This window comes from Lathyrus oleraceus, chromosome 7 (assembly GCF_024323335.1).
Source record: "Lathyrus oleraceus cultivar Zhongwan6 chromosome 7, CAAS_Psat_ZW6_1.0, whole genome shotgun sequence".
Classification (NCBI taxonomy): Eukaryota; Viridiplantae; Streptophyta; class Magnoliopsida; order Fabales; family Fabaceae; genus Lathyrus; species Lathyrus oleraceus.
In genome coordinates this window covers 456262155-456290042 of record NC_066585.1, presented here as the reverse complement: position 1 = coordinate 456290042, position 27888 = coordinate 456262155, and the positions used below count along the sequence as shown (strand labels likewise).

The 27888-nt window shown below is 34.4% G+C and overlaps 4 protein-coding genes and 1 non-coding gene across 5 annotated transcripts; 1 reads left to right on the top strand and 4 right to left on the bottom strand.

Annotated features, from left to right (window-relative positions):
- Positions 1-6990: 6990 nt before the first annotated feature.
- LOC127100861 (B3 domain-containing transcription factor VRN1) lies at positions 6991-9483 on the top strand. Its single transcript, XM_051038172.1, has 4 exons — positions 6991-7412; positions 7837-8509; positions 8601-8800; positions 8895-9483. Exons 1-4 carry the CDS (start codon positions 7353-7355, stop codon positions 9258-9260), a joined length of 1299 nt encoding a protein of 432 aa, XP_050894129.1. The 5' UTR covers positions 6991-7352; the 3' UTR covers positions 9261-9483.
- A 1150-nt stretch (positions 9484-10633) lies between these two features.
- LOC127100862 (uncharacterized) lies at positions 10634-11451 on the bottom strand. The gene has a single exon (XM_051038173.1). It carries the CDS (start codon positions 11278-11280, stop codon positions 10831-10833), a length of 450 nt encoding a protein of 149 aa, XP_050894130.1. The 5' UTR covers positions 11281-11451; the 3' UTR covers positions 10634-10830.
- A 3114-nt stretch (positions 11452-14565) lies between these two features.
- On the bottom strand, positions 14566-15838 carry LOC127105892 (uncharacterized). The gene has a single exon (XM_051043101.1). The coding sequence runs from the start codon at positions 15761-15763 to the stop codon at positions 14882-14884; it is 882 nt and encodes a 293-aa protein (XP_050899058.1). The 5' UTR covers positions 15764-15838; the 3' UTR covers positions 14566-14881.
- A 1566-nt stretch (positions 15839-17404) lies between these two features.
- LOC127105543 (pentatricopeptide repeat-containing protein At2g15630, mitochondrial) lies at positions 17405-19810 on the bottom strand. Its single transcript, XM_051042730.1, has one exon. The coding sequence runs from the start codon at positions 19506-19508 to the stop codon at positions 17646-17648; it is 1863 nt and encodes a 620-aa protein (XP_050898687.1). The 5' UTR covers positions 19509-19810; the 3' UTR covers positions 17405-17645.
- Positions 19811-20414: 604 nt separating this feature from the next.
- TRNAQ-UUG (transfer RNA glutamine (anticodon UUG)) lies at positions 20415-20486 on the bottom strand. Its single transcript has one exon. It is a non-coding gene; the product is annotated as a tRNA-Gln (tRNA).
- Positions 20487-27888: the final 7402 nt, after the last annotated feature.

Here is a 27888-nt window from a genome sequence, read left to right as displayed (position 1 = left end):
GTTAACCTTCTCTTTAACTCTTGGAAACCTTCTTCACATTTTGAGTCCCAAACAAACGCTTGCCCCTTTCTGGTCAACATCGTCAACGGTAACGCCAACTTAGAAAATCCTTCAATGAACTTCCTATAATAACCTGCAAGTCCAAGAAAACTTCTTATCTCAGAAACCGACTTCGGAGCTTCCCACTTAGATACCGCTTCTATCTTAGAAGGATCAACAGCAACACCACCTCTTGAAATCACATGTCCAAGAAAACTAACCTCTTCTAACCAAAATTCACACTTGGATAGTTTAGCAAATAACTTCTTTTCTCGTAGAACTCCTAACACCACTCTCAAATGCTCAGCATGCTCTTCTTCAGATTTCGAATACACCAAAATGTCATCAATAAACACCACAACAAACTTGTCTAGGTACGGATGGAAATCCTATTCATATACTCCATAAATACTCCAGGCGCATTAGTCACACCAAAAGGCATTACAGAATACTCATAATGTCCATACCTTGTTCTGAAAGCAGTCTTCTGAATATCCTCAGCTTTCACACGTATCTGATGATACCCAGATCTCAAATCTATTTTGCTGAACACACTCGCACCAACCAACTGATCCATCAAATCATCAATCCTCGGCAAAGGATATCGATTCTTGATCGTCACTTTATTCAGTTGCCTGTAGTCCACACACAACCTCATAGTACCTTCTTTCTTCTTAACCAATAACACTGGTGCACCCCACGGTGACACACTCGGACGAATAAATTTCTTATCCAACAGATCTTCCAACTGACTCTTCAATTCAGTTAACTCAACAGCAGACATACGGTACGGAGCCATCGATATCGGCCTAGTACCAGGTACCAAATCAATCGAGAACTCAACTTCACGCTCTGGTGGTAATTCATTCACTTCTTCAGGAAACACATCAGGAAAATCACACACCACAGCTAGATCGCAAATCGCCAGTTTATCTTTAGCCTCCAAAGTCGCTAACAGCATAAACAATTTTGCCCCATCTGCTACTGCCTCATTCACCTGCCTTGCTGATAGAAACAAACTCTTTCCTTCCTCAATCTCAGGAAAGATCACAGTCTTATCAAAACAGTTGATAGAAACTCGGTTAAACACCAACCAGTTCATACCCAAGATAACATCGATCTGCACTAGTGGAAGACACACTAGGTCCATCCCAAAGTCTCTACCAAAAATACTCAAAGGGCAATTCAAACAAACTGAAGTAGTAGTCACTGAACCCTTCGCAGGAGTATCAATCACCATACTTCCAAGCATCTCAGATATTTCTAACTTAAGTTTCACAGCACAATCCAAAGATATAAAGCAATGAGTCGCACCTGTGTCAATAATAGCTACAAGAGGAAAGCCATTAATATAACACGTACCTCGGATCAAACGATCATCTGCAGAAGTCTCAGAACCCGATAAAGCAAAGACCTTGCCTCCCGACTGATTCTCCTTCTTCGGCTTAGGACACTGTGGACTGATATGACCCACTTCTCCACAGTTGAAACAAGTCATAGTCTTCAACCGACACTCTGCAGCCAAGTGACCACCTTTTCCACACTTGAAACACTTCTTCTCAGCACTGGTACACTCATGGAAACGATGTCCAGCCTGACCACATCTGTAACACTTAGCAGGAGCACTGGAGTCTCCCCCACTAGGCCTCTTCATCCCACTCTGTCTCTGGAAACCTTTGTCAGCTGCATACGGTTTCCCACGATCATTCTGATTCTTGCCTTTCCTATCAACCCTTTGCTGATAGCTCTCTGCTCTAGCCTTGGAATCCTGTTCAAAAATCCTGCAACAGTCAACCAAATCGGAAAACACTCTAATCCGCTGATACCCAATAGCCTGCTTAATCTCGGGACGTAACCCGTTCTCAAACTTCACACATTTCGAAAATTCCCCAGTAGCCTCGTTATAGGGAGTGTAATACTTTGACAGCTCTGTGAACTTAGCAGCATACTCAGTAACAGACCTGTTACCCTGTTTCAATTCCAAGAATTCTATCTCTTTCTTTCCTCTGACATCCTCTGGAAAGTACTTCCTCAGAAATCTCTCTCTGAATACAGCCCAAGTGATCTCAGCATTCCCAGCAGATTCCAACTCAGTGCGGGTAGCAACCCACCAATCATCTGCTTCCTCTGACAGCATATGCGTACCGAACCTGACCTTCTGGTTATCGGCACACTCAGTCACTCGGAAGATCCTCTCGATCTCCTTCAACCACTTCTGAGCACCATCTGGATCGTATGCTCCCTTGAACATTGGAGGATGGTTCTTCTGGAACTCACTCAGTTGACGAGCAGCTCCCAATCCCACAACATTCGGATTTCCTCCAAGTACTCCAGCTAGCATACCCAGAGCCTCGGCAATTGCAGCATCATCTCTACCTCTTCCAGCCATCTCTATTCTGAAAACCCAACAAGCTAAAACAATAAGTACTGATAGGGTTACACAACACCTATCCCGTACAGGGGAAACAGAATAATTACGACTCGACTCGACCGACTATGCTCTGATACCACTAATGTAACACCCTTCTAAAATACCCCCAAATATTTAATTTAAAATAATAAAATATCAATCAGAGTAATTATGCCCTGAAGGGTGTCACACAATCACTTCACACCAATCATCAAAATATCCTGTCATGCTCATTTGATTAATTAAAATAAGACACTTTTGCATAATTCACAGCGGATACGAAATAACAACATTCAAATCATGTACTACATTACATGTAAAGTTGTTCAACAACCAAAAGAAAACATAGTAAACATCCCATCCTGATGTTACATCTACCAGAGCATGACCCACTAAGGACTACACTAGACTCCCAGGACTAGCTTCTATTCAATCACTGCCCGTTACCTGAAAACATAGTTGTAAGGGTGAGTCCTTCAATCGATATAATAAGCATTATAAAATATCATGTAATGCTAAGTAATATAACACATATCATTACCCTAATCAGATTACACATATTCAGCAACGGCAATATCAACTCATAATCATCACCATCATCATACTCAAACTCAAAACAACCATAAAACACACGTATAATATTGGAATACATCCATTCATATTATACGCCATACATACATATATTATGCAATGAGACTCCATGCATGCGGTACCGACTATTCGTGAACATATAGTTCAACCTCACCGACCAAATCCAGGTACGGCTACCAAGCTCACTAGTTCCACTCATTTGAGACCTAGTGACTCACATCACTAATTCCTCACCATGGGAATTAGCTACCACCCCAAGGGCCATGCTATGCACGCTAAATCACCTAGCATGCAAACATCAACAACAATTCACACTAACTCATCACTAATTCCTCACCATGGGAATTAGCTACCACCATAAAGGCCATAACATGCATGCTAATCACCTAGCAATGCTACATCATCAACAACAATTCAAGAATAGATATATGCTCACACTCTAAGCCATAAAACACTCTATTCACAAATGCACACATAACTGATACATTCACAGCATCATGCATACCATCACACATCATCAGTATTTTATCACATAAGCATATCATATCATGCCAAATAACAACCACAGTATTAGCACACTCTACTAATACCTATACTACTCAAAACAACGGGGAAATGTTCCCTAATATATCCTACATCAGCTAAATCACATTACTCAGCTGAACAACCAAAAACTGCACAACAACAGCACAGAAAAATCACAAGTCTACCCATACGCGTACTGCCTAGTCCCATACGCGTATGGCCCATTCCTCAGCCAAATCCCATACGCGTAACACCATCTCATACGCGTATGCTACGCGTACCACTTCCCCATACGCGTACCAACAGAGACCAAACTACGTTCAAAACATCATCTTCCTCATCCATACGCGTATTGCCTAGTGCCATACGCGTACCATGCCATCTCATACGCGTATTGCCTAGTGCCATACGCGTATGACCAGAAACCAGACTTCCAGATCTGCTATGGCTTTCTCTGCTACGAGATCTATCCAATTCAACCTTCCACAGTCCAATTTTTCACAATAATCGTTCATATCATCTAACACGAATCATAACCTATTCGATCTCACAATTTCTAACACTATTGCATCTAATTCTTACGAATTTCCTTCAATTGTAACCCAATTTCGTTCATCCAAAGAGTTCACAATTTTCAGCATAATTATTCCAATCAGAGGTAAATCAATGGTTTATCACTACCCATGACATATTATCCCATAATACCCATTAATCGACGATAAACCCCCCTTACCTGAGTTAATCCGGCAAATCTCTGAGCTTCAAGCTTTTCCTTCCTTCAACCCTTGTTCTCTGGCTTTCTTTGCCCTTTTCCACTTTTCTGCCTCTTTTCCCTTTTCACGTGAAAAATAACTCTTTTTACCAAATGGAACCTTTTTACTGATTTATACTTTTATTCCAATAATAACAAAATAATCCAATAATAATAATCCCAATAATATTCCAATAATTATTATTCCAATAATAATAATAATTCCAATTATTTAATTAAATTAATAAATATATTATTAACTCAATTTAAATAATTATCTTATTTTATCGGGGTGTTACATACATGTTGTTGGGTCTCCGCATAGATGGAAAAGCCATGAATGATAGAGTTAACCAAGACAACTCTATCTGATGAATTATTGGGTGCCCCTTTGATAGACGGTGAAACTGAGGGAGAGACATCCGGTCAAGCAAGGGGGCAAAGTATAAATTTAAAATACCTTAAACAATATTATGCCAGTATAGTATTGTCCGAAGATTCAACCGAGTACGAGAAAAAAAAATTAAAGCTCGATGTTATATTATGATTTTATTTGGTAATTTTTTGTTTCCAGAAAGTACAGGTAATTCTGTAAATATTATGTATTTACCTTTGTTACGCAACATTAATAAGGTAAACACATATAGTTGGGGTTCAGCTGTGTTGACACATCTATATAGTGCAATGTGTAAAACTGCAAAAAAGAATATTTGTACTTTTCTTTCATGTGCGTATTTGCTACAAGCTTGGGGTTGGTCAAGAATGTCGTCGCTCGCCCCGATAAACGAGCGCTCATTCGTGTTCCCATTTGCAACCAAGTAAGTCTAACACTTTACCATTTAGTTAATTATATTTTATATTATAATTAAAAGTAAATAATATTTTTCACTTTTTTTTATCTAAGATGGTCAGTAAGGGGGATAAACTACAATAGGTGTCTGAAACACGCTATTGTAGTCTATCGCAATCTATTGGACCACATTGGACATGACGATGTAATACTCATACACAACTATATTTTAATATAAAAATACTTATCAAATTATTTTTCATCTAATCGTTTCGTATTCTTTTACAGTTTATCTGGAGGCCATATCTGGGTCTTGATCATGATGTGAACCATGACGATGTTGCAATTTGGACAACGAAGACACCGATTATCTGATTCACTACGGTGGAAATGCACCAGAGTGACCGGGTCAAACTGCAGTTCGGCATGCTACAACAGATTCTAGAAGCTCCCACGTGTTTGGGGAATTGACATCAAAAAATGGTTGATGTACAATGGGATTATTCTGACTGGAGAGACTTTGCAAAAGAGTTGTGTCGTCAATTGAGGAATCGACAACAACACATCTTAAACGAACCAGTCATCCATGGTGCAAGACCACTCAATAATATATGGCATGGTTTAGGTCGGTGACAACTCAACAATTTGTATCTGAACCGCGGTATTTGATGGATCCACGCCAACTTGCTTCGTCATCGTACGCCCCACAATAATTCCCTATCCAACACCAATGTGAACCCACTCAAACCCAACAACCAACCACACAACATCAACCTACCACATACACACAACAACCAAACACCCAACCTCGCAACCCGTTCATGTCATCCACCCAACAACCAACCATTCAACGTCTCAATCCATTCATACCACCCACCCAAACATAATACCAAGAATCAAACCCCGCAACCACAATCGTCTATAGCCCAGATGATTCATATGGGTCACTTCATCGTAGCCCCCCACCAATGACCACTCAAACATCTCATCAACATAACACCCAACCATTGTTTAACTATAGTACGCCCCAGGAACCATTGCTTCGTTTCCAAAACGACTCAATGGCCCAATTTGGACAACTATACCGTCCCTAATCCACCCAACCCCAACGATCTAACTACGATGACATGGGCACCGAACTCCATTACGGAAGCGTTGTTGGCCAGAGCCCCTCAGAATATTGAGAACAAATGATGACACATCTGTCAAATACCGCCGGAACTTCCCACCAGGCATCGCTCGATCAGGTCAGCACACAAAGACCTTAAACACCTCAAGAAAATCGTGGGAGACCTCGGAGACAAACTAACACACTTGGATGTGGAACAGGGGGATGTTATAATCGGGTCGGGAATTAGTTTATCGTCAGTACAATGTAACCAATTATTACAACATGAATAAATTTTTTTCCATTACTATTTTTTATTTATTAAATAAACAAAATTAAAATTAAAAAAATAATAATAATAAATACAAGGGGTGTATGCGCCAGATGAATTGGCGCATACACCACATTACACTTAGGCGCCAGGAGCATTGGCGTCTCCTCATGAAGGTCAATGCATGCGCCAATAACATTGGCGCCTCCTCATGAGGAGCCCAATGCATGCGTCAACGTTATTGGCGCTTCCTCCTCATGCTTAGGGTATTTTGGCGCATCCTCCTCTAAAACTGATTATTTTTATATATTTTTTTAAATTTTTGATAATTTTTTATTTTTTTAAAAAAAGTTGATTATTTTTAAAAAAAATCACAAATAGGAGTACAAAATAAACGTACATTCTTTTCCTACAAAATAAATTTAAATATTGATTTGATTGTGAAAGAGACAGAAGAAAGAAAAGGAAAATAACATTATTTTTATAAACAAAGACTTACTCTGTTCCAAATTCCAAACGGAAACAACAAAAGTGGGGTTTATAAAAATGGAAATAAGAAAGTTGCTTGAAAAATCCAAACTTGGAAAACCTCTGTTTTTGTACTGACTCACCGAGTCACCAACTCGTTATGAGGCCAAGTTGATGTCTTTTTTTCTTTGGTGGGTTTTTTTATAAGCCTTCAAAAAGTAAAAACCATTGTTTTAGTCAAAAAAAGCTGAGAAAGTTGCAAAATGCAAAGGGTATCGCTAGTGATGGTGAAGTAGATCTGAAAAATGAGTTAACTAGAGTTCAAAGCTTTCAACTTTTATTCAAAGGGTCATCATCAAATGTTTTAAGGTTTTGGTTTTTTTTTTTCACCGTCGGAAAATGCCTTGTCCTTCATTCCACAAGCTTGTTCTACCCTCCACTCTCCAAGCTAAGCAACTGGTATACCTAAATTTTCTCTCAATAATTCAAGTGTTGTTTATTTTTACTTTTTTTCCTAGTTGAATTTTTGCATGGCTTATTTATTTATCTATTTTTGGAGTGGCTGGTTATTCTTGAGTTTATGAGAGTTTTGATGAAGTGAAAGAAAGTTTGATGAAAGATGTGACAAAGATTTTAGGGTCGAAGTCTTAGGATGTTAGAAGATACGAAGACAAAATATATTTTTTAGATTCATTGAGTAAACAATATATTTGGTCTGTACTTTATATATTTGATTCGATGTATCTAAAAAGTAAACTTTTTAGTGTATTTTGTCTTAGAGATCTACTATGTATCACACTCTTTGAAATGAGTTGGTGTTTTTTTGATATCATTATGGCAAAATTACAAGTATTTGGAACCTAACTTGATTTGTGAATTGCAGAGGCTTCCAGATGATTTTGTGAGGAAATACGGGGGCGATATTTCTCCGATTGTTACTCTCACGGTTCCTGACGGAAGTGTGTGGCGTGTAGGATTGAAAAAGGAAGACAAGAAATTTTGGTTTCTCAATGGCTGGCATGAGTTTGTTCAAAACTATTCCGTCGGGGTTGGATACTTGTTGCTATTCAGATACGAAGGAAAGTCGTCTTTCAATGTTAATATTTTTTGTTTGGCTACTTCTGAGATTAACTATCAATCACCTGCACAAAGCAGGAACGAAGGGTCTCTTGTTGCAAAGCGTCTTAAAATTTTCGAAGAAATGGAAGATGAAGATTCAATTGAAATCCTCAATTTGTCTCCGAGGAACCTTACTCCTAGCCCATTTCAAAACAAAAATGTTTCTGGAGCAGCTGATAAATTCACGCCTGGCAAGTCTCGTTCGCCTCCAGCGCTGCAGAATCTGTTTAATGGATCTAAACTTAATAGCATAAACTGGGGAGAAAGTGGGAATACTCCTTCCTCTAGAAGTTCCAATTCAATAGACAGCCACTTGACCCGAGATATAGGTCTCCAGTTTAACGTAGTCGAGTTTAAAAAGTCTACTGAAGAGGTGAAGTTGCGTGCGGCCACTGATGAAAAGGTTAAAAAAACTGCGACAAAGAAGCGGAAGTCAGGTCCTAGTTATCGTTTAAAACTCGGTTTTCTTTCTCTGATCTTGTTATCTAAGTTGAAATTTATAATCAAAAAATTATTTTGAAAATGCAGATGTTCACGAACCTCCTTGTGAACACGAAGATGAGGTAGAAATGCGCAATAGGTTTTATGAAAGTGCATCTGCAAGGAAAAGAACTGCGACAGCTGAAGAAAGAGAAAAGGCTATCAATGCAGCAAAAGCATTTGAACCATCTAATCCTTTCTGTCGAGTCGTCCTGCGACCCTCCTATTTATATAGGGGATGCATAATGGTGATCTGTTGAATCCAACGCAGTTTTTTGTTTTGTTTTGTTTTTGTTTTCTTTGACAATTTGATCTTGCATACTAATTTTATTTTGTTTCCAGTATCTACCATCTTGCTTCGCAGAGAAGAATTTGAACGGCGTTTCCGGAATTATCAAACTTCAAATCTCTGACGGGAGACAGTGGCCGGTTCGTTGTCTTTATAAAAGCGGTAGAGCTAAGTTAAGCCAAGGATGGTTTGAATTTTCGTTAGAGAACAATTTAGGAGAAGGCGATGTGTGCGTGTTTGAGCTGGTTGAAACGAAGGATGTCGTGCTGCAAGTTACTCTTTTTCGTATTACCGAGGATGAAGGACTGTTGAGCCCGCCGCCGTCTTTGCAACAGAACCAACATGTGAGCCCTGCGAAACTGTTAATGAACAGTCCCTTTCAGAATCAGCTCGCTCCAACTAAACTGATTAGAAACTAACTTTGATCATGATATGCCGTAGCTTAACTGTATATTAGAATCTCCTGTTTGTTTGTGTGTGCAATCGATCAGCTTGTCATCTAATTTCAGCATGCTTTTGATGTCCACATTTCGGGATGATGACTTCGGTGTAACATAGTTTTTAGCTTGCTGCTGTATGTTTTACTTGGTTTGTAAATAGAATGTTCAAGCTAGCTTATATCAGAAACTGAGTTGTGCTTATTATCTCGTTATTATCTCATGCCCAAATCAGAGTTGAAAAGCAAAAAATTTCTTTTAAAAGTTGGTTAATTGCTATTAGTTCTTGTCATTTTCTGGTCATCTTGTCATGAAAGTGATAACTGATGTAAAATGCAAACTTCCAATTATGCTTTAAGAGTTGGTTGGTGAAAATCTTGAAAGAAATGAATATCCATTTGATTTTTGTAGGAAAAGGAATTGGACAAAAGACAGGTTTATATTGGTCTGTATTTTATCTTGGATGGTAGACCCTCCCTTGTGGAATGTCATTTTTAGCCAAAGTGTTGTTTTCCTTTAGCATGAGAAAACGATGTACTCCTTAACTTTATAGGGAGTTCCCTGATTGTCTCCATCTCGGCTGTTTGATTAAGAACAAACGGTCTAAATTTTGAAACAAATTTTGAATTTTTCTTCTGATATAACATCTGAGCTTGAGATTTTAAACAAGATGCGAACTATTGTAGACAACACAAATCTGTTTTTTCTTGCTAGCCTCTAAGTTCTCCATGCACAAACTACCAAGTTCTTTTTAGTACTTAACAACCTGTTGCATTGCAGAAACTTGATGAATATATCACTTAAAACCCACATTCCTACAATTAGTTTTTTTCTCTCCTCTTCCTTCATTTTAGAGCTTTTCTTTTCCGAATTGTTATGCCTTTTCTCAACCACTTCGATATTAACAAACTCGGTCCATTCACTTATGACCACATCAGGTGCCCGAAGAAAACATAAATTAGATTCAACAATGCCAAACACATGTCGATGACTAGTCACCCACCACGCTCCCTAGTGGAGCTGATTCGTGTGAATCAAGACCTAGAATATGGTCATGGATGACTATATATACCCGCCTCAAATGCTAGGTCAAAAACCACTTTTTCACAAATCACTAAACTAAAAGACAACTATAATTCATATTATGATTCAAATTACCTGTCTAATTTTGTTTCAAATCACAACAATACAACTTATGTGTTTCATAGGATACTAATAACCATGGTTACAACTAGTTTATTTTCCTACCTATCTTCTAACCCAAGAGAGAACAAATCTCATTGCTAATCATAACCATAATTAACCATAACAATTACTAACATTATATTGCTAATCTAAACATTAACCTTGCCATATAACCATAATTAATACTCTCCATTAGCATAGATTTGACTGATTAAAAATCTATCAGCTAAGTAACAATAAGATTATAATCACTTTCTTCCACTAAACTTGTATTCAACACAACAAAACCATTAGAAACAGAATAAACAACAATCAACGCCATTATTGAACAATTTCAAAACCAAACTTTGAATTCCCTTAATCAAATTCAATCAAGATCCTTCACAATTTTGATTCCCATGCTACTAGCCGTACCGATAATCGATTTCGAAAGCGACTCAAGAGGCATGTTCTGCAAAAACGGATCGGATTGTTTCACCTTAGCGATCTCGTACACGTGCCGAAGAGACAGAGTCGTGGCGGTCACGTGACCGGGGCGAGTACTGCCTAATTCGATTCCGGCGGCTTTCTTCAGGTACCACGAGACGGACGGAGATTTCACTATGAACTCGAACGTGTTGTCTTTGTAAGCTGTAATTGTAACCGCCATTGGTGTGTCTGGCTTGAATTTCTGAGTTCGCGCGTTGAAGTCTTTGCAGAATGCCATTAGGTTAAGACGGTATTGACCTAGTGCGGGTCCCACTGGTGGCGCGGGACGTGCGCCGCCGGCTGGAACTCTCAATCGGATCGTCGCTGCAACCGCTTTCGGAACGCTCATCGTCGGTGAGTGGGAGTGGTGGTGATGGGATTTGAGATTGATGGTGGCAGCTACAAAACCAGTCAGGGTTTAACCTTCGTTATTACATTGGGCTGGGTCGGGTCAAATATAACTTTTATGGGCCGGGTCATTCAATTACACAGAGAATTAAGGACGTATTCTTTAAATGATTTTTTTTACTCGGTATTTAAAATTGGTTAAATATAAACCGTTTTTGGTTGATTTTTTTTTTTTAATATCGTTCATGTTAACTTTTGGGCAAATAAAATAATCTCCAAACATAAAACACGTTATGTTGAATAGTCACTAGGTAGAACTGAGCCAACTCGGATTTTGGCGGCCATAGGGCAGGTACAAAATAAATGAGGAGAGGTTTCAAGGTGGGATTTGCATAGGTTGCACATTGACATCCTTTTAATATCAAATTATCATTAGTTGTGAGTTTGTTGTGAATCAATCTCCATGTTTAAAAAGTTTTGGATGAAGGCATACGAGTATTACAAATTATTTTACCCCAATTAGGAATGTTAAGAAACCAAAAACATCAGTCTTCCGTTAGATCAGTTCAATTGATAGATATACAAAGGTATTAAAGATAGAAGTGTGAGCTCGCATATGCAACATCTTGCTTATTCATCTTTAAAGGTAAATTTCAGTTATTAAACAACTTGACAAAAAATAATTGTCTTGAAAAGGACCTAGAGATATAACTATATGAGAGATTTTTTGCGACAAGTTAGGATAAGCATTGACAATATCTAAAGGAATTTATAATGATTGTTGTTGATGAAATCTTTTACTTTGGAACACATATGAACATGAATATTAGTAGGGATATTCAAAACATCAATGAGAAGGACTCCACACCAAGGGTATGTCCAGAAGTTAATTTATGTGTCATCTCCAACTGTAGAATTTGTGAGGATGGTGTGAAGCTTATGCTTTATGTTGGACCAAATAGAGGGAAAATATGGTAGTTGATGGTTTTGTTGTTCTTGATCGTCTTGCTTCCTAAGATTCTGGCCCATTGATTTGTCATGGACCATATCTTTTAAGGTCCAATAAAATTATCTCAGTCAACACTCCTTCAAGCAGGGGGTCTTGGAAAGAGCAAAGTGATTTAATTTGAGTGTACTACCATCTTAATGATTATGTGTCCCTCAAGCGAAGCTTGAGACGAGTACCTCAAGTGTCCCTTAAGGAAGCATGTGCAATATTAAATATTTCTCATGATTGGTATGTCTTGTAAAGCTAAGTATGTTGAGGACCATTGACTCCCTTACATGTGTTAGGAAGGAAGATGTATGGTGGTTTACTTTGCAAGCGTACGGTGCACCTAGGGGGAGGCCATCATGGCCTATGCAACCTAAGTTTCTAGTCTTATAAGATGAGAACCTCAACTGATTTTCCATCAACGATATTTCAGAATTTTCACTTTAGCAAGGCAAGTTACATTTAAAACTTTTCAAGCTTAGCTTCATCATTTTTCTTCGCAAACATGTATAGCATCCTATTTCCTTTCTTCACATTTTTTTCTTCACAAATTGCGATCATTAGTGAGTTAGGCGAGAGGGGCAATGTGATTGAACCTTCCAATAGTATAGAGCTTACGAAATTATATGAATAATGCATGAAAAACACCAGGCGAGTCGATGGAGTAATCGATTACAGGCTCCTCGAAATAGGGATGTTTGAGAGTTATGAGAACACCTTCGATTCTAGTAGTTTGTGACTCTTTTTTTTTCCTATTCTTTCATAGGAAATCTAGATTTGTCAATGGTGGCTAGATCATCCATACATGTAGGAGTGAAATTTTTTGAAACTTGCTACACCTTCCTCCCCATGATCTAGTAGTGGAGTGGAAGTAACTTCCGTCAACCCAAGTCTAAGACTCTATAAATACCTTTAATCTTAGGATTGAGGATATGATATTTTGAATACACACAAAATATCTCCAGAAATATAGAATTTCTCACCTCACGTGAGCTTCCTCTCTCCATACCAAAAACACCATCAAACAAGGTTTTTCACCACTGTAAAACCACAGAAAATTCTTAAAGTCTCTAGCTACCCCTATCAGCAAAGGGGTGCTACGCATTTGTACTTTTTGACAAGTACAAAAGACAGAGGAACAAAGGATGAAAATACTTAAATTCATATAAATAGATAAGATACTATCCGATAGAAACTTTCTTTGAATAAGGTCGCGCCGATAAGACACCTGAACTTTCAACGACTTATCAAATGAGATAAAGGAAACAATAAGTGCACATGTACTTAGAGAAAAATTTAACTAAATAGAAAAAAACACCTGCATACTTACAACCTTAGGATGACCCTCTTTATTTGAGGACGTCAAAACAAACCAATCATTACAAAAAATCTACATCCCAAAACAACTAAAAGGATTTAAAGTTCATGGAATTATCTCACTCTAATATCGTATAAGACTAAAACCAAGGTTCTAAGAGGAATCATAGTAGACAATTAATCCTACTAGTGTAAGAACGTTGTCATCAATCCTCTAGAGTGGTTATCCATAAAGAATGTTCTAATACATTGTAACCTTAAGACTTCTTGTCCTAGAAGGTCACCGAATTAGAGTTGGCATAATGCATAGGACCGTCAGAACATACTTCCAGAGATTTTCTTACACTTATCTTCTTAGAGAGTTGTAGTAAATAGAAGGTTCTTGATCCTTAAAAATCCTACTATAAATGATGGATCACACATCATTTTCAGATACATTCTAACCTAAAAACTCTTACTTACCGATGTCAGTAACTTGGCCGTCCAAGTAAATGTAGCCTCCCATCCCAATCAGACCAAAACAAGAGGATACCAAAATTCGCCACGAGATCTTCGGTAAGCAACTGCCCTTAAAGAAAGTATGTCACCAGATCAAATAAAATAATATTAAGACATGGAAAAAAGTTTGTCACATAAGTTTATGTAATGTCTCTTACAAATTACAACACTATTACAAAACTCGTGACTCAAAGAATGAGTTATTATATAGTATAAGTTTGACTAACCAAATTAATTAACTAGTCACATTCAATTTCTTGTTAGTAGTTATTAAAGTAAGTGTTTCCCTAACTGTCAACCTCTTAATAACATGATATTGTTCTGGTTCAAGAGTTCCTTCACCATATGAAATCTATATATGGAGAATTTTATATTTATGAAGAAATTCAGCTCCGGAATTTTGGTTATCTTAAAGGTGAAGTTTCTTTGATCAACTTTAAAAGCTGAACTTGTTAGAAGTTAGAACAAACTCACACATAGAAATATTGCACTTATGAAATTAATCAATGTGCTTTGTCTTCAATTTGGTATCTCATTATGAGCAATTAAGATCCAAAGATAACATGATTCTTACAAGTTATAAATCTCAAAAGATTACTAGACACCAAATCTATATAAACATGAACTAACATAAAACACACTATAGTACATCTTATTAAGTTCTACATAATGAGTCTCTTGCATAGCTTCAAGACCTTAAAAAGTCCAAACACCTGGACAGTTTTTTTTTATGAGTAGGAATCGAACTCGATACTCAGGGTTTATAACACTCGCACACGCTGCGCCCGAAAATTTACTTTCCCGGCTTGAAACCTTCGTTAACCACGGTAGAATCTACGACTTTACTTTGAATTCTCTCATATTCTAGCCGGTTTACAATGGTAAATTTTCGAGCCAATTTCAAGCATACAACTCCTGCAAATATCATAATAGCAGAAAGTATCCAACTGAACTGCAAATTGGCTAGTCCTCTAGCTCGAAAATCGGCCTCTTTCGTTCCACAGGTAACGGCTCCATGCATTTCATTACCATTCTTACTAGCCATATTCATCACACATCCTTCAGGAACAAATGCAGGAATCCAAAGCACAAACCCCATGTTTATAAACCAACATCCTTGAAAAATAACCGAAATCGAAAGTACAATCGCAGCGTTGAAACTGTTGGGAAAAACAGTTGCAGCCAGAGCTGCAACAAGCGAAACAAACACTATAAGCTGTAACAGCCAGTGATAATGACCTTCAAGTCCAACATGATCAGTGGAGTGAAAATGGAGTAAGAAAAGCTCTTGACTGAAAACCGAGGATACAAGAATCCCGACAAATCCAGAAAAGAGTTCGAGCGAATCGGTTAACTCAGTAGCGAATGAAAAACCAGCAAACAAAGCAAGGTGTATGAACATAGTTGCATGCTCAAAGTTATCAAGCTTAAAAGCATAGTGAAAATAAGGGAAATCTATGATTTGCCTGAGAAATGCTAGAACAGAAAAGATTAAAATTAAAATAAGTTCCAAGTGTTTGAATTTGAATTGAAAGGTGTTGATTTGGAACCAAAATCTTACAGTGAAATTTGAAGGACCTTTCACAAGGTAAGATTTGATTGTGTTGATTATGTGCCATAGGCCAAGAAATGTGAGGGCTAAACCTTGCACAAAGTGTGGTAAAAACAGTCCCATGAGAACTTCTATTTTTTTTTCTCTTCAGAATTGAACAATTATTTAACTTGGTTTGTTTATTTAAATATATATGAAAGCATTAGGAAAATGATGCTTGCACGGATTATATACATCAATTTTATCTTTTGTTTATTTTTGGATAAAAGGTACTTTATAATTATATGATGTGATTAGTCCACACATTTTACTGAGTAGTGCATGGTGCATGTGTTTCCACAAACGGAAAAGAGAACCTAAATTTTGAGTTACATCATGAAATAAGATGAAAATGGAGACACCACTTGTGACCTATTTTTGTTTCCAAACTAAGATATTCTCTATACGAAACACAACTGCACAACTGTAGAGTCTAATTTCTCGAATCATATAGGACCGGTCATTGACCCTAAATAAGGAGGCTCAATCATCAGTGCCTACCGTTAGATATCATCGGACGGTCTCTTACAGCATGCCGAAATGATAGAAGACATCCATAACCGTCATTCATATATAAGGCATCCCGCATGAGACTTGAGGTACTCTCTCTCTAACTCATAACTCACTTTACTCCTCATTCTCTTACTGACTCGGACGTTGGAGTGTTAACCTTGCATGTCCATTATGTGTTTTCGTATCGAAGATCCACTCCGCCGCGTCAAAGCTCTACTCCATCATTTCACCTAACATTTCTGATTTCTTAGCAGAACAGATTATAATGGTCAAGTAAAGATCTCTCTCAAAAGCTTTAACTCGAGACTGAATTCGTACTCATAACCTCCTAACCTCCGGTTAAAATAATCGAGACTCTATCCCGAAGTAATGGTTTCATAGACATGTTGTTTTCTTCAGAACTCTGAAGTATAATTGGAAATCCGCATCAGAGATTGGAGGATAAGAGATAGCTCTTCTTTAAAAAAAGCACTAAGATGTAACAGAAACAACTTATTACATACACAACCTTCTTTTCTTTGTGAAGCTGAAAATACCCATGACGATAGTGGTTGTCTTTTTGCATAAAAAAACATACAAATAAAACTTGTCCTTTGGATTGTGTGGAGAGTAAAATTTCTCCAATGAAATCATGTGGCAACCAACCATGATGTTCCCCCACTCATTAGAATAAGTTGATTCTCCATTACATGAAATTCATGTAGAAAGAAATCAGTGATAGGGAAAGAGACAAGCTTTTGGTGTCTATTATTTTGTAACTTCTTTCAAATTCAAAATAATGTCATTTTTAACTTTAGATTCTTGACCAAGAAAAAGTATATTTAAAGCAGAAGGAGTTAGGAGTTAGAACACGGTTTCATAACATGACAGAGAAGAAAAACTAACTTGGCCAATGAATGACTGAAAAGTGGCATAAACAAGGGTAGATCAAGCATGGACTGTTATTTCCACTTCAAGTTATATGGATATATATTAGAAAATCCATTGAAAAGTTTAGCTTTTATGTTGCAACTTCTTTAGAGAAGATTGTGGTTATTTATCAGATAGAGACAAAAGTGTCAGTATCATCTGTGAAGTGGTGAATTTAGCAGCATTATTTCGTACAAAGTAAAATAATAAACAAATTCACGTGTGATTATATTAGTTGTTTTGATGTTTATTACTGTTAAACCGCTATAGCATGTTTTTACAAAATGAAAATACTATTTCTACTTCATAGATAACAAAGTAACCTTCTTCACAAAATGAAACTTATAACAGATACCAAGTAATCAATATGAAAATAACACTGAAGTATACTTGTCCAAACAAAATACAAAAAAGAAATACAAGGTAGTTTGTCTGATATGGTAATGAATGATGCATGAATTAGTTCATAGATTTTTCGGGTTTCAGCTACCAAGAATTTAGACTTAGTTACAAGTAAAGCCAGGAAATGAAGATAAGCACAACCTCATTTATCGTCGTTTTCCACTAGGTCATCATTTGTCTTCATAGCCTCAACTAAAGATAAGAACGTGTTGTCATCAGGAGTAATGCCTTTTCGTTTCATTTCTCTGAGAAGCTCTTCAGCATAGACACTTTCACCGTTTTTGCAATAGCCTTGAATAAGAGCATTGTAGGTAAGAATGGTAGGATGAAATCCTATAGACAACATTTCATTATAAACTTCTAAAGCATCCTTCATGTCACCTTTTTTACTGTAACCACTAATAAGTGTATTGTAACTAATATGATCAGGTTTGATCCCCCTTCTCTTCATCTCATCAAGAAGTTTCTGAGCTTCTTCCACTTTCTCTTCTCTGCAGTACCCTTGCATCAAGGTATTGTAAGTGACTTCATCAGGAACAACCTTTGCATCATCCATCTCTTTCAAGAGTTGAAATGCACGGTCGATGTCACCATTTGCACAGTGACCATCAATCAACGCATTGAAGATTATAATATCTGGCAGTAGACCTTCTTTTTTAGTCTTCTTAAACATCTTCTCTGCCTCGCTCATCCTATTCCTTTTCCCAAGAACATCAATAAGCGACGTGTACGTTACCAATGTCGGTCTAATCCTTTTTTCTACCATTTCATCATAAAGGGTGAAGGCTTTCTTCGCATCCCCACATCTACAATAGCCATTAATCACTATGTTATAGGTTACAACATCAGGTTCCATCCCTTTTTCTCGCATTTCTTTGATCATATCATCGGCTTCCACCAACTTTTTCTCCAAAAACATTGCATGAATAAACAAATTATACGTGACAAGAGAAGGCATTATGCCTCTACTCATCATCTCATCCCTATAAGCAAACGCCTTATCCAATTCCCCTCTATTGCAACACCCGTCAATCAAAGCATTGTATGTTACAGCATTAGGAACCAATCCAGATTCCAACAACTTACAAAGTAAATCAGACGCCTCGTCAATCCGTCTTTCTCTACACAACCCCGAAATAAAAGAATTATAGGTGTAACTATCTGGTTTAAGACCCTTATCTTTCATAGTCTGAAAAACCAAACGAGCTTCTCGAAACTTACCTTTTAAGCAGTAACCATTTATAAGGGTATTATAGGTTACAACATTAGGCTTCACACCAAGAACTTCCATGTGGCCGATAAACTCCTTAGCCTTTTTCAATTTATCTTCTTTACACAAGACATTGATCATAATGTTAAAAGTGAAGACACTTGATTTAATCTTCATCCTAAACATATCTTCATAAAAACCCCATGCCATTTGGGTTCTATTGAGTTTAAGAAACATATTCAAAACCTGATTGCAAGTCTCGGTGTTGGGGAGAATTCCATTTTGTTTCATCAAGATGAAACACTCAAGAGCCTCATTCGGTTTCATGAGTTGGCAATAAGAAATAAGGAGAATGTCAAAGACGACGGTGGTTTTCGTGTTGAGATGGTTTCGAGCTAGTGATAGTTGGTTGAAAAGGACGGCGGGGGCGGTGGTGTGGATGATAGGGTGGAGGATTTGGTGAGAGAGGTTGGAGGATGGGAGGCGGTAGAGGATGCAGAGGGCGATGCATCGGGTAGTGAGGTCGAGGCAATGAGGGTGGTTGTGAAGGTGGGAGAGGAGAGTTTGAACTAGAGTTGGGTTTTGGTGGAGGTTGGAAAGAGTTGAAGATAGGAGGGAAGGGGTGAGGTGGGGGGCAAGGTGTTTGATGAAATGCCACTGAGAAGATTTGATTGAATTGAGGAGTGTTGTTTTGGTGATTGGTTGGGTTGGGGGAGTGGTGAGAAGGGAGGAATTTGATAGTGGTTTGAAATGGCGGTAAAAGGAATTGGGATTGAAGGGTTTAAGGAATTTCATCTGGTTTTTTCTAAGTTCATAAATTGCTGCAGGCCTTTGAATCTAGCCTATAGAGCGGCGCGGGTCGACGGCAGCTTGTGGTTGACGGAGCAGCGGGGGTCGACGGCAGCTTGCGGTTGACGGAGCAGCGAGGACGACGGCAGCTTGCAGGTTGACGGAGTAGCCGGTTAACGGTGCCTCGAGGGTCGACAGCGGCAACTTGGCAGCGGGACAAAGGTGAAGACTCATTTAATTTGTGAAGTGCAATTTAGTCACTAACAAAATAAGCAATTAAATAGATTCAATTCGTTTGTGAAGACTCATATAAATATTTTTTAGTATATTAATTTACTTCATTCGTTTTGAAGTGAAAGATGAGATATTTATAAGTTCACTTTGGTGATTGAGATTCCTATTAAGCAACAATGTTACTTAATATCTCTGTTAATGTTTATGTTTATTTGCTTAATATACTGTGAGAAATATTTTTTTTCTTCTTATTGTTTTGAATAATCTATAACAATATATAAATACAAAATTTTATTTTGGTGTAACCTATTTTGATTTTCCATAATAATTCTAACCATCAAATTATTCCACTCACATTATTGATTTTCTTGAAAAAACCGGTCAAATATAATCACGTCACAATGCGGTTTTCTCAATTCAAACCAAATTTAATGCGCTAATATTACATATTGTAAACAAAATTAAATAATAAATTGTTTTTAAAAAAAATTGTTTTAAAAATAAATTTAATAATAAATAGTTACATATTATTAAAAATATATTTATTAATAATTATTTAATATTTCAAAATTATATAGCTTTTTATATAATATTTATAATAAATATGTAATATTAATTAAAAAAACTAATAATATATTTTGTACATAAACAAATAAACAATTTATAGAAACAAAACACAGGTCCTACCGGGAGTTGAACCCAGGTCGCTGGATTCAAAGTCCAGAGTGCTAACCACTACACCATAGAACCGATTTGTTTTAAACCATATATATTTATTAAGTCTGTTTTTAATACCTCATTGTTTCTTGAACCTTTGTTAGCTTTCCATCACAGTTGATGACATTTATATCTCTTCCACGTTCTATTGTATCTTCATCACCACCGCCTATAACAATTGTTGCGACTTGGGAAGCTGAAGGGAGACTATATTGGGGTTGATTCGACGGATGTTCTTTAACGAGTAACCTACATTCTTCAATATTTGGCTCTAGTGCAAGCTGCCTAAACATAATGACAAACGGGTTGCATTGGTGGAGTAGTTTTTGCAATTTATACACTACGGCTTGGTTAAGTATTGAGTTTTCCCTCATCCTATTTTGAAGCTCATGATCGGTATCATAAATGTATAACTGCAAGTAACGTGGCCTTGAACCTTGATTCGGATGAAAACCTCCTATTTTGTGATAAATTGCACCTTGAGCACGAAATGTGTAAATACCACAACCAGTTGCAACCAAATTTTCGTCGACATGAACACCTAGTGAAGTAAACGACATTACATGGTTGTAACTTCTAATATGTTGTCTAAAATGTCTGCCTTCAGTAGAACTGTCTAAAAATAACTGTAACAACTCGTCAGGAGCAGGCACTTGTGAAATTGTCACCTTTCCACCTTTGCAACACATATCTTGAGATTCTCTATGAAATAATTTTGCATTGCATCGTCTGCACTCACTCGAAGTAGGAAGTAGGGATTTTATTGTCATAACAGTATTTCGAAAATTTCTAGCAATGTTATGTCTTGCTTGAAAAATATATCTTGATTATGTGTTTTATTACATACAAAACATGCATTAAAAGAAATATACTTATTATATACATGGTGACTAACATGAAATAATATTTAAATAAAAACATACAATATATGGTATGGATTAAAAATACATAATCGTACCTTGATCAAAAACTGTTTGTGTTTCGTGAGTTTCAACAGGTGAATTAATATTTTGCGAGTGTGATTCTATAAAAGAAAGTATTGACTTCAATATAGAGTTATAGATGAAAAATAGCAACAATGTATAAATCTAAATGTGTGTTACTATCAATTTGAGTATAGACAGAATTATACTTACCACAATCATTGTCATCAATATTTCTTATAAATGGTCTTGCTTCGTGGTTATCATTTTGTTGGAAAATCGGGTATGTAAAATTTTGATCTGTAAATTAGTATTGAATTAACATATCATCCAATTATTTTTGCATAATTAATTGATATTTTTTAAACATAAAGTACTAAAGTATAATCTATAAAATAATTTAAAGTTTCTAACCCGTGGATGGAACGCGACTGACATATGTGGTACTCGGTCCAACTTCATTGTCATGTGCTCTTTGATAAAACCGAGAAGCAAATTTGGCATTTGTCAAGTCTTGAAATGACATCATGGTTCTCATATCAGAAAGATCACATGTTTGAACTTGTTTTCCTTTGTCTTTATTTTGTCTATAATTCGAACGCCTTCTAGCCAATTCTTCTTGTCTTTGCTCAACACTCATCCGCTGTCTTCGATGTCTTGCATTTTGTGTCTGTCTTTCTCTTTGACGTTGTCTTGAATCTTGACTACGAATATTTTCCATTATATTATTTTATCTGTAAAATTAAATGTAGTATTTAAAAATATCCAAACTTTGTATTTTAATATGTTTATTACTAATAAATTAATCTTGAATATTGACTACGAATATAAAGGGAATACTTTCTTTTGGTGTAGCCTATTTTTCTATCATTTTTACCCTTATTTTATTGTATAATTTACCTAATAACTTTCAATAAAACCACTATTATTAACTTCCACGTAACTTTCTATTAATAAATTCCACATGCTTTATTTTTTAAAAATTAAATTATATTTAAATAAAAAATATCGTTTATATTTTCAATGATGTGTATTAAAAAAACGGACAGACGGGCACGCGAGTGCCTGTCTGGACGCTAGTTTTATCCAAACTTTGTATGTTTAATATGTTTATTACTAATAAATTAATAAAATTTACAAATGAAAAATATGAATAAATTAAAAAAGAAATCTGAATTTTCAAGGTTCATAATGATGATAATGGTTGATTCACATACTATGGTTGATTCTACATATATTTGATTGTCACCTATTATTTCCTGACAAATAATCACCAGATAAATTAGAAAAAAAATAGATTTGAAATAAATAACATTTTTCTACTGTGATTAAACTTCATGTGGATGCAATTAAGTTTTTATAGTGATTTCATATGTTGATGCAAGTTTTTATAGTGCTTTTTCTACTATGATTAAATTTATTATTGATGCAAGTAAGTGATACTCTGTCTACAAAAATTGAATTTATGGAAGTTAGTAGTAGTGAATTTTATAGAAGTTATCACATAAATTATACAATGAAATAACGGAAATATTTTACCTTTATTTTTCTTACAAATTGCTTCTTTAATGATGGTGAGAATGAGAATCTGTTGACGTATGTGTCCAGATAAGATAGAGAATCATTGAAAATTATAATTTACTTACAATCAAACATCAAGAATAAAATTTGAGAAAGAGAATGTTAACAATAACAAAGGTCATTAATAATAAAAATTGAGTTGAATAAAAATGGAATAGAAACACATCAATTGAAAAGATAGATAAACAATTGAAAAAAAATTAACAATACTAAAAAATGTATAGAAACAAAGAAGAAATAGGAGAGGATTTTTGTCTATATACATTGCTATTAGAAGTCCTCTGCGTGATGAGATGTATTCTTTATTTTTCTCATCCACTTTGCTTTTATAAGATTATCATTTGAATTGCACAAATAATAAAAATTGAAAGTTCCACATGACTGGTTCACCTATATATCTTTCATATGCTCATTCCATCAATATTTTTTTTCATTACGACAGTGCGATCTTCTTCCAAAACCAAAGACATGAATAAAAAACAACAAAATAATTAAGAATTAAGTAACCAAAAATAGTTACAATTACTAAAGTATAAGCATAATCTTGTAAATAGAACTGAAAATTAGAACCAAAGATGTGTGAGAATTGAGAACAACAAACAATAAAAGAAAATCAACTTCACAATTTTTTTATCATTTGTATCCATATCTGCAATATATATATATATATATATATATATATATATATATATATATATATATATATATATATATATATATATATATATATATATATATATATAGTTGTAAGGATAAATAACTTACTCTATTTTTCTTCTAAATAAGAAATAACAGGGCATGTCTTGCACTGATTTTTTAATCCATGATCAACAACTATATTGAACATTAAGGGTAACACAATTTTAGACGTCAAAACAAAAATATTATATTACTTTAATATTAAACTCTAAAAATATGTAAGAATGAAACTAAATGAGAAATGTAAAAAAGAATACTAATTAATATTCAAATGAAGAGAAAAAACTAACCAATATATATATATATATATATATATATATATATATATATATATATATATATATATATATATATATATATATATATATATATATATATATATATATATATATATATATATATATATATATATATATATATATATATATATATATATATATATATATATATATATATATATATATATATATATATATATATATATATATATAACCTTTCAACCTTCATTTTGTCTGAAACCTTTCAACCTTCATTTTGTGTGAAGAAATAGAAAACAATTATGATTCCAAATCATTCTGATTTTAAAGTAATATTGAACTCTTAAAATCTGTAAGAATGAAACTCAATGAGAAATGCTCTTAAAATCTGATTTTAAAGTAATATTTAAATGAAGAGAAAAAACTAACCAATATATATAACCTTTCAACCTTCATTTTGTATGAAGAAATAGAAAACAATTATGATTCCAAAGCATTCATATTTTAAAATAATATTGAACTCTTATAATCTGTAAGAATGAAACTCAATGAGATATGTAAAAAGAATACTAATTAATATTCAAATGAAGAGAAAAAACTAATCAATATATATATATATATATATATATATATATATATATATATATATATATATATATATATATATATATATATATATATATATATATATATATATATATATATATATATATATATATATAACCTTTCAACTTTCGTTTTGTCTGAAGAAATAGAAATAAATTATGATTCCAAAGCATTCTGATTTTAAGGTATTTAAAGATTAAATAATTGTGTGGGAATCAGTTGAAAAATTAAAAAACAGTTGTATGTGTGAGAGAGGGGGTTATTGCCGCAAGTTATATAAATATTTTTCTTTTATAGTCAACATGTAACAAAAAAATTTATTCATTAAAAATAAAAGAAAAAATAAATAAATATAAATAGTATAATGGATAAATATAAATCATATTTTATATTTAAATATAATTTTAAAAAATTACAGTATGTGGAAGTTAATAATAAAAAGTGGAAGTGAGAGAGGGAGTTAATATTAAGTGGAAGTTATTGCTGCAAGTTATATAAATATTTTTCTTTTATAGTCAACATGTAACAATAAATTTTATCCATTTAAAATAAAAGAAAAAATAAATAAATATAAAGAGTATAATGGATAAATATAAATCTCATTTTATATTCAAATATAATTTTAAAAAATTACAGTATGTGGAAGTTAATAATAGAAAGTGGAAGTTAGTAGTAAGAAGTTATATAGAAGTTGATAATAGTGGTTTAATAAGTAAAATATACAATAAAGTAAGGGTAAAAATGGTAGAAAAAAGGGCTACACCAAAACCAAGTTTTCCCTTTATATATTGTTATAGATAAAAGAAAAAATAAATAAATATAAAGAGTATAATGGATAAATATAAATCATATTTTATATTCAAATATAATTTTAAAAAATTACAGTATGTGGAAGTTAATAATAGAAAACGGAAGTTAATAGTAAGAAGTTATATAGAAGTTGATAATAGTGGTTTAATAAGTAAAACATACAATAAAGTAAGGGTAAAAATGGTAGAAAAAAGGGCTACACCAAAACCAAGTTTTCCCTTTATATATTGTTATAGATAAAAGTTTTTTTATATATAATTTAAATGTTTAATTTATTTTTATTTTTTAGTAACGTTTTAATTTATTTTTATTATATCAAATTTATGTCATTTTTATGTTAAATCAACTCAATTGATAGTTATATAAGAATATTAAATATAAAGACGCATATTTAAGTTGAGGATATAATTGAAATACACTGAAAGTGTAAAAGGATTTTACATTGTTAGTTAATTATAACAGTTGGATGTTGAAACAAATTTGACTTTTATTTTAAAATTCTATAAAATAATGCAAACGGATGATGGTGATAAATCGATTGTGTAAAACTTTTTACACTGACAATGTATAGTAATTAATCTCTTAAATTGATAGATGTATAAGAATATTAGATATAAAAAGACGGGACTTAAAACTGATGTTTACTTTTTGAAGTGTGAATTTCAATTATTAGATTAATTAAAAAAATTATATTATTTTGTATACATTTTACTTTAACGTCATTTACTCTTATTTTCTCTCATACCAAACCATTATTATTATTTTATTTTATTTACTTTCTTTTATATATTCTCTAATAGGCCCAACAAAATGTAAACAATGTGGGACTAAGTTCTCTTGGTGAAGTTTTTTTTTAAATATCCAATTTTTTATTTTTTTTTTCTAAAAATACCCTATTTTAAAAAAAAAATACATTTTTGGCCATTTTTAGCCCTAAATTGGCCTTAGGCGCCACCCTAGTTGGCGCCTACCCTTAAATTTAGGGCAATTCGCCACTAGGGGTGGCGCCTACCCTTAAATTTAGGACAAGTCGCCACTAGGGGTGGCGCCTACCCTTAAATTTAGGGCAAATCGCCACTAGGGGTGGCGCCTACCCTTAGTTTTTTTTTTTAATTAATTATTATTTTTAAATTATTTTAAATGTATTATTTTATACTTATTATAAATTATATTAATTTATATTAATACATATATATAAATAATGTTATTTACAAGATATATATATATATATATATATATATATATATATATATATATATATATATATATTTAATTTATAAGTAATTAATATTATTTATAAATTTTTGGAAAAAAAAAATTTATATACATGTAAATAAATATTTATATACATGTAAATTAATATATATATATATATATATATATATATATATATATATATATATATATATATATATATATATATATATATATATATATATATATATATATATATATATATATATATATATATATATATATATATATATATATATATATATATATATATATATAAAGATATGATACACAATATCTTTAAAGATAAAGATATAAAGATAATAAACACAATATATTTTTATTAAAATAATACACAAGACAAATATTATAAAGATATGATTAAAATGCATTATTAATTTGCGATTTATCACATATTATGCGGTCCCTGGTACGACCCGCACGGGGGAGGTCTAACTACTCGCCTAGACGGCTCACGTGGTGGTGATGCTTCCCTATTACCACCCCTAGTCCTAACGCGTCCCCTTGTCGTTTGCCGTTGTGGTTGGGTCGAAGTCCCTTCAATGCTGTAGGAAAGGCGGGTGCCCTCTGCGCCCTCAAAGCTTTGTCTCGGTGGGACAAACTGACTCCTGTTGGGTGCGCCCTCGAAATGTGGCCTTTGGTAGTTAAGGGTTGAATCGGATTGGCTAAAGAACAATGTTTGTTGTGGTGTGTAGTAGTCTTGTTGGTAATCCTCTTGTATACCCGTGTCGGGGCTAGGTGGAGGACTGGAAGAGCTCGGGACATCGTCGTGATGGAAGTGTTGGATTGATGGATGTGGGGGGATTGATATTGTGGTAGGTGTTGGGACTGTTGATGGTGGTGGGAATGTTGAGGTTGGTGTTGGTAATCTTCATGGTATTGGGGTTGAGTTTGTGGTATGTAGTGTTGATTTGGTTGGGGGGTGGACATGTGTTGTGGTGGTTGTTGTTGGTAATACGGTGGTGGTGGTGGTTGTTGGTAATAAGGTGGTGGTGGTTGTTGTTGGTAATATGGTGGTGGTTGTTGTTGTTGGTAATACTGTGGTGGTTGTTGTTGTTGGGAATATTGTGGTGGTTGTTGTTGTTGGAAATATGGTTGTTGCATCCGGGGATCGTCCAAATAGAACGGGTCAGACACAATCATTTCTGGATTTGTATTTGCTCTATACCAATCCACATATTCCCTTGTCGACTTCATTTCGTTGGGCGCCACTGGAAATTGTAGAACATAATGGGCACGGTCTTTCCACATTTTACGGAACTCCTTTGCAAATTCCTTCCAATTTTGGGCATACCACTGGTGGCT

Bases quoted from the DNA above. Each gene is read 5' to 3' on its own strand.
- LOC127105892 (XM_051043101.1), bottom strand. From the start codon at position 15,763: ATGGGACTGTTTTTACCACACTTTGTGCAAGGTTTAGCCCTCACATTT.
- LOC127105543 (XM_051042730.1), bottom strand. From the start codon at position 19,508: ATGAAATTCCTTAAACCCTTCAATCCCAATTCCTTTTACCGCCATTTC.
- LOC127100862 (XM_051038173.1), bottom strand. From the start codon at position 11,280: ATGAGCGTTCCGAAAGCGGTTGCAGCGACGATCCGATTGAGAGTTCCA.
- LOC127100861 (XM_051038172.1), top strand. From the start codon at position 7,353: ATGCCTTGTCCTTCATTCCACAAGCTTGTTCTACCCTCCACTCTCCAA. The intron at 8,510-8,600 runs GTCCTAGTTATC...TTGAAAATGCAG, and splicing joins GACAAAGAAGCGGAAGTCAG to ATGTTCACGAACCTCCTTGT. The intron at 8,801-8,894 runs GTGATCTGTTGA...TTTTGTTTCCAG, and splicing joins TATATAGGGGATGCATAATG to TATCTACCATCTTGCTTCGC.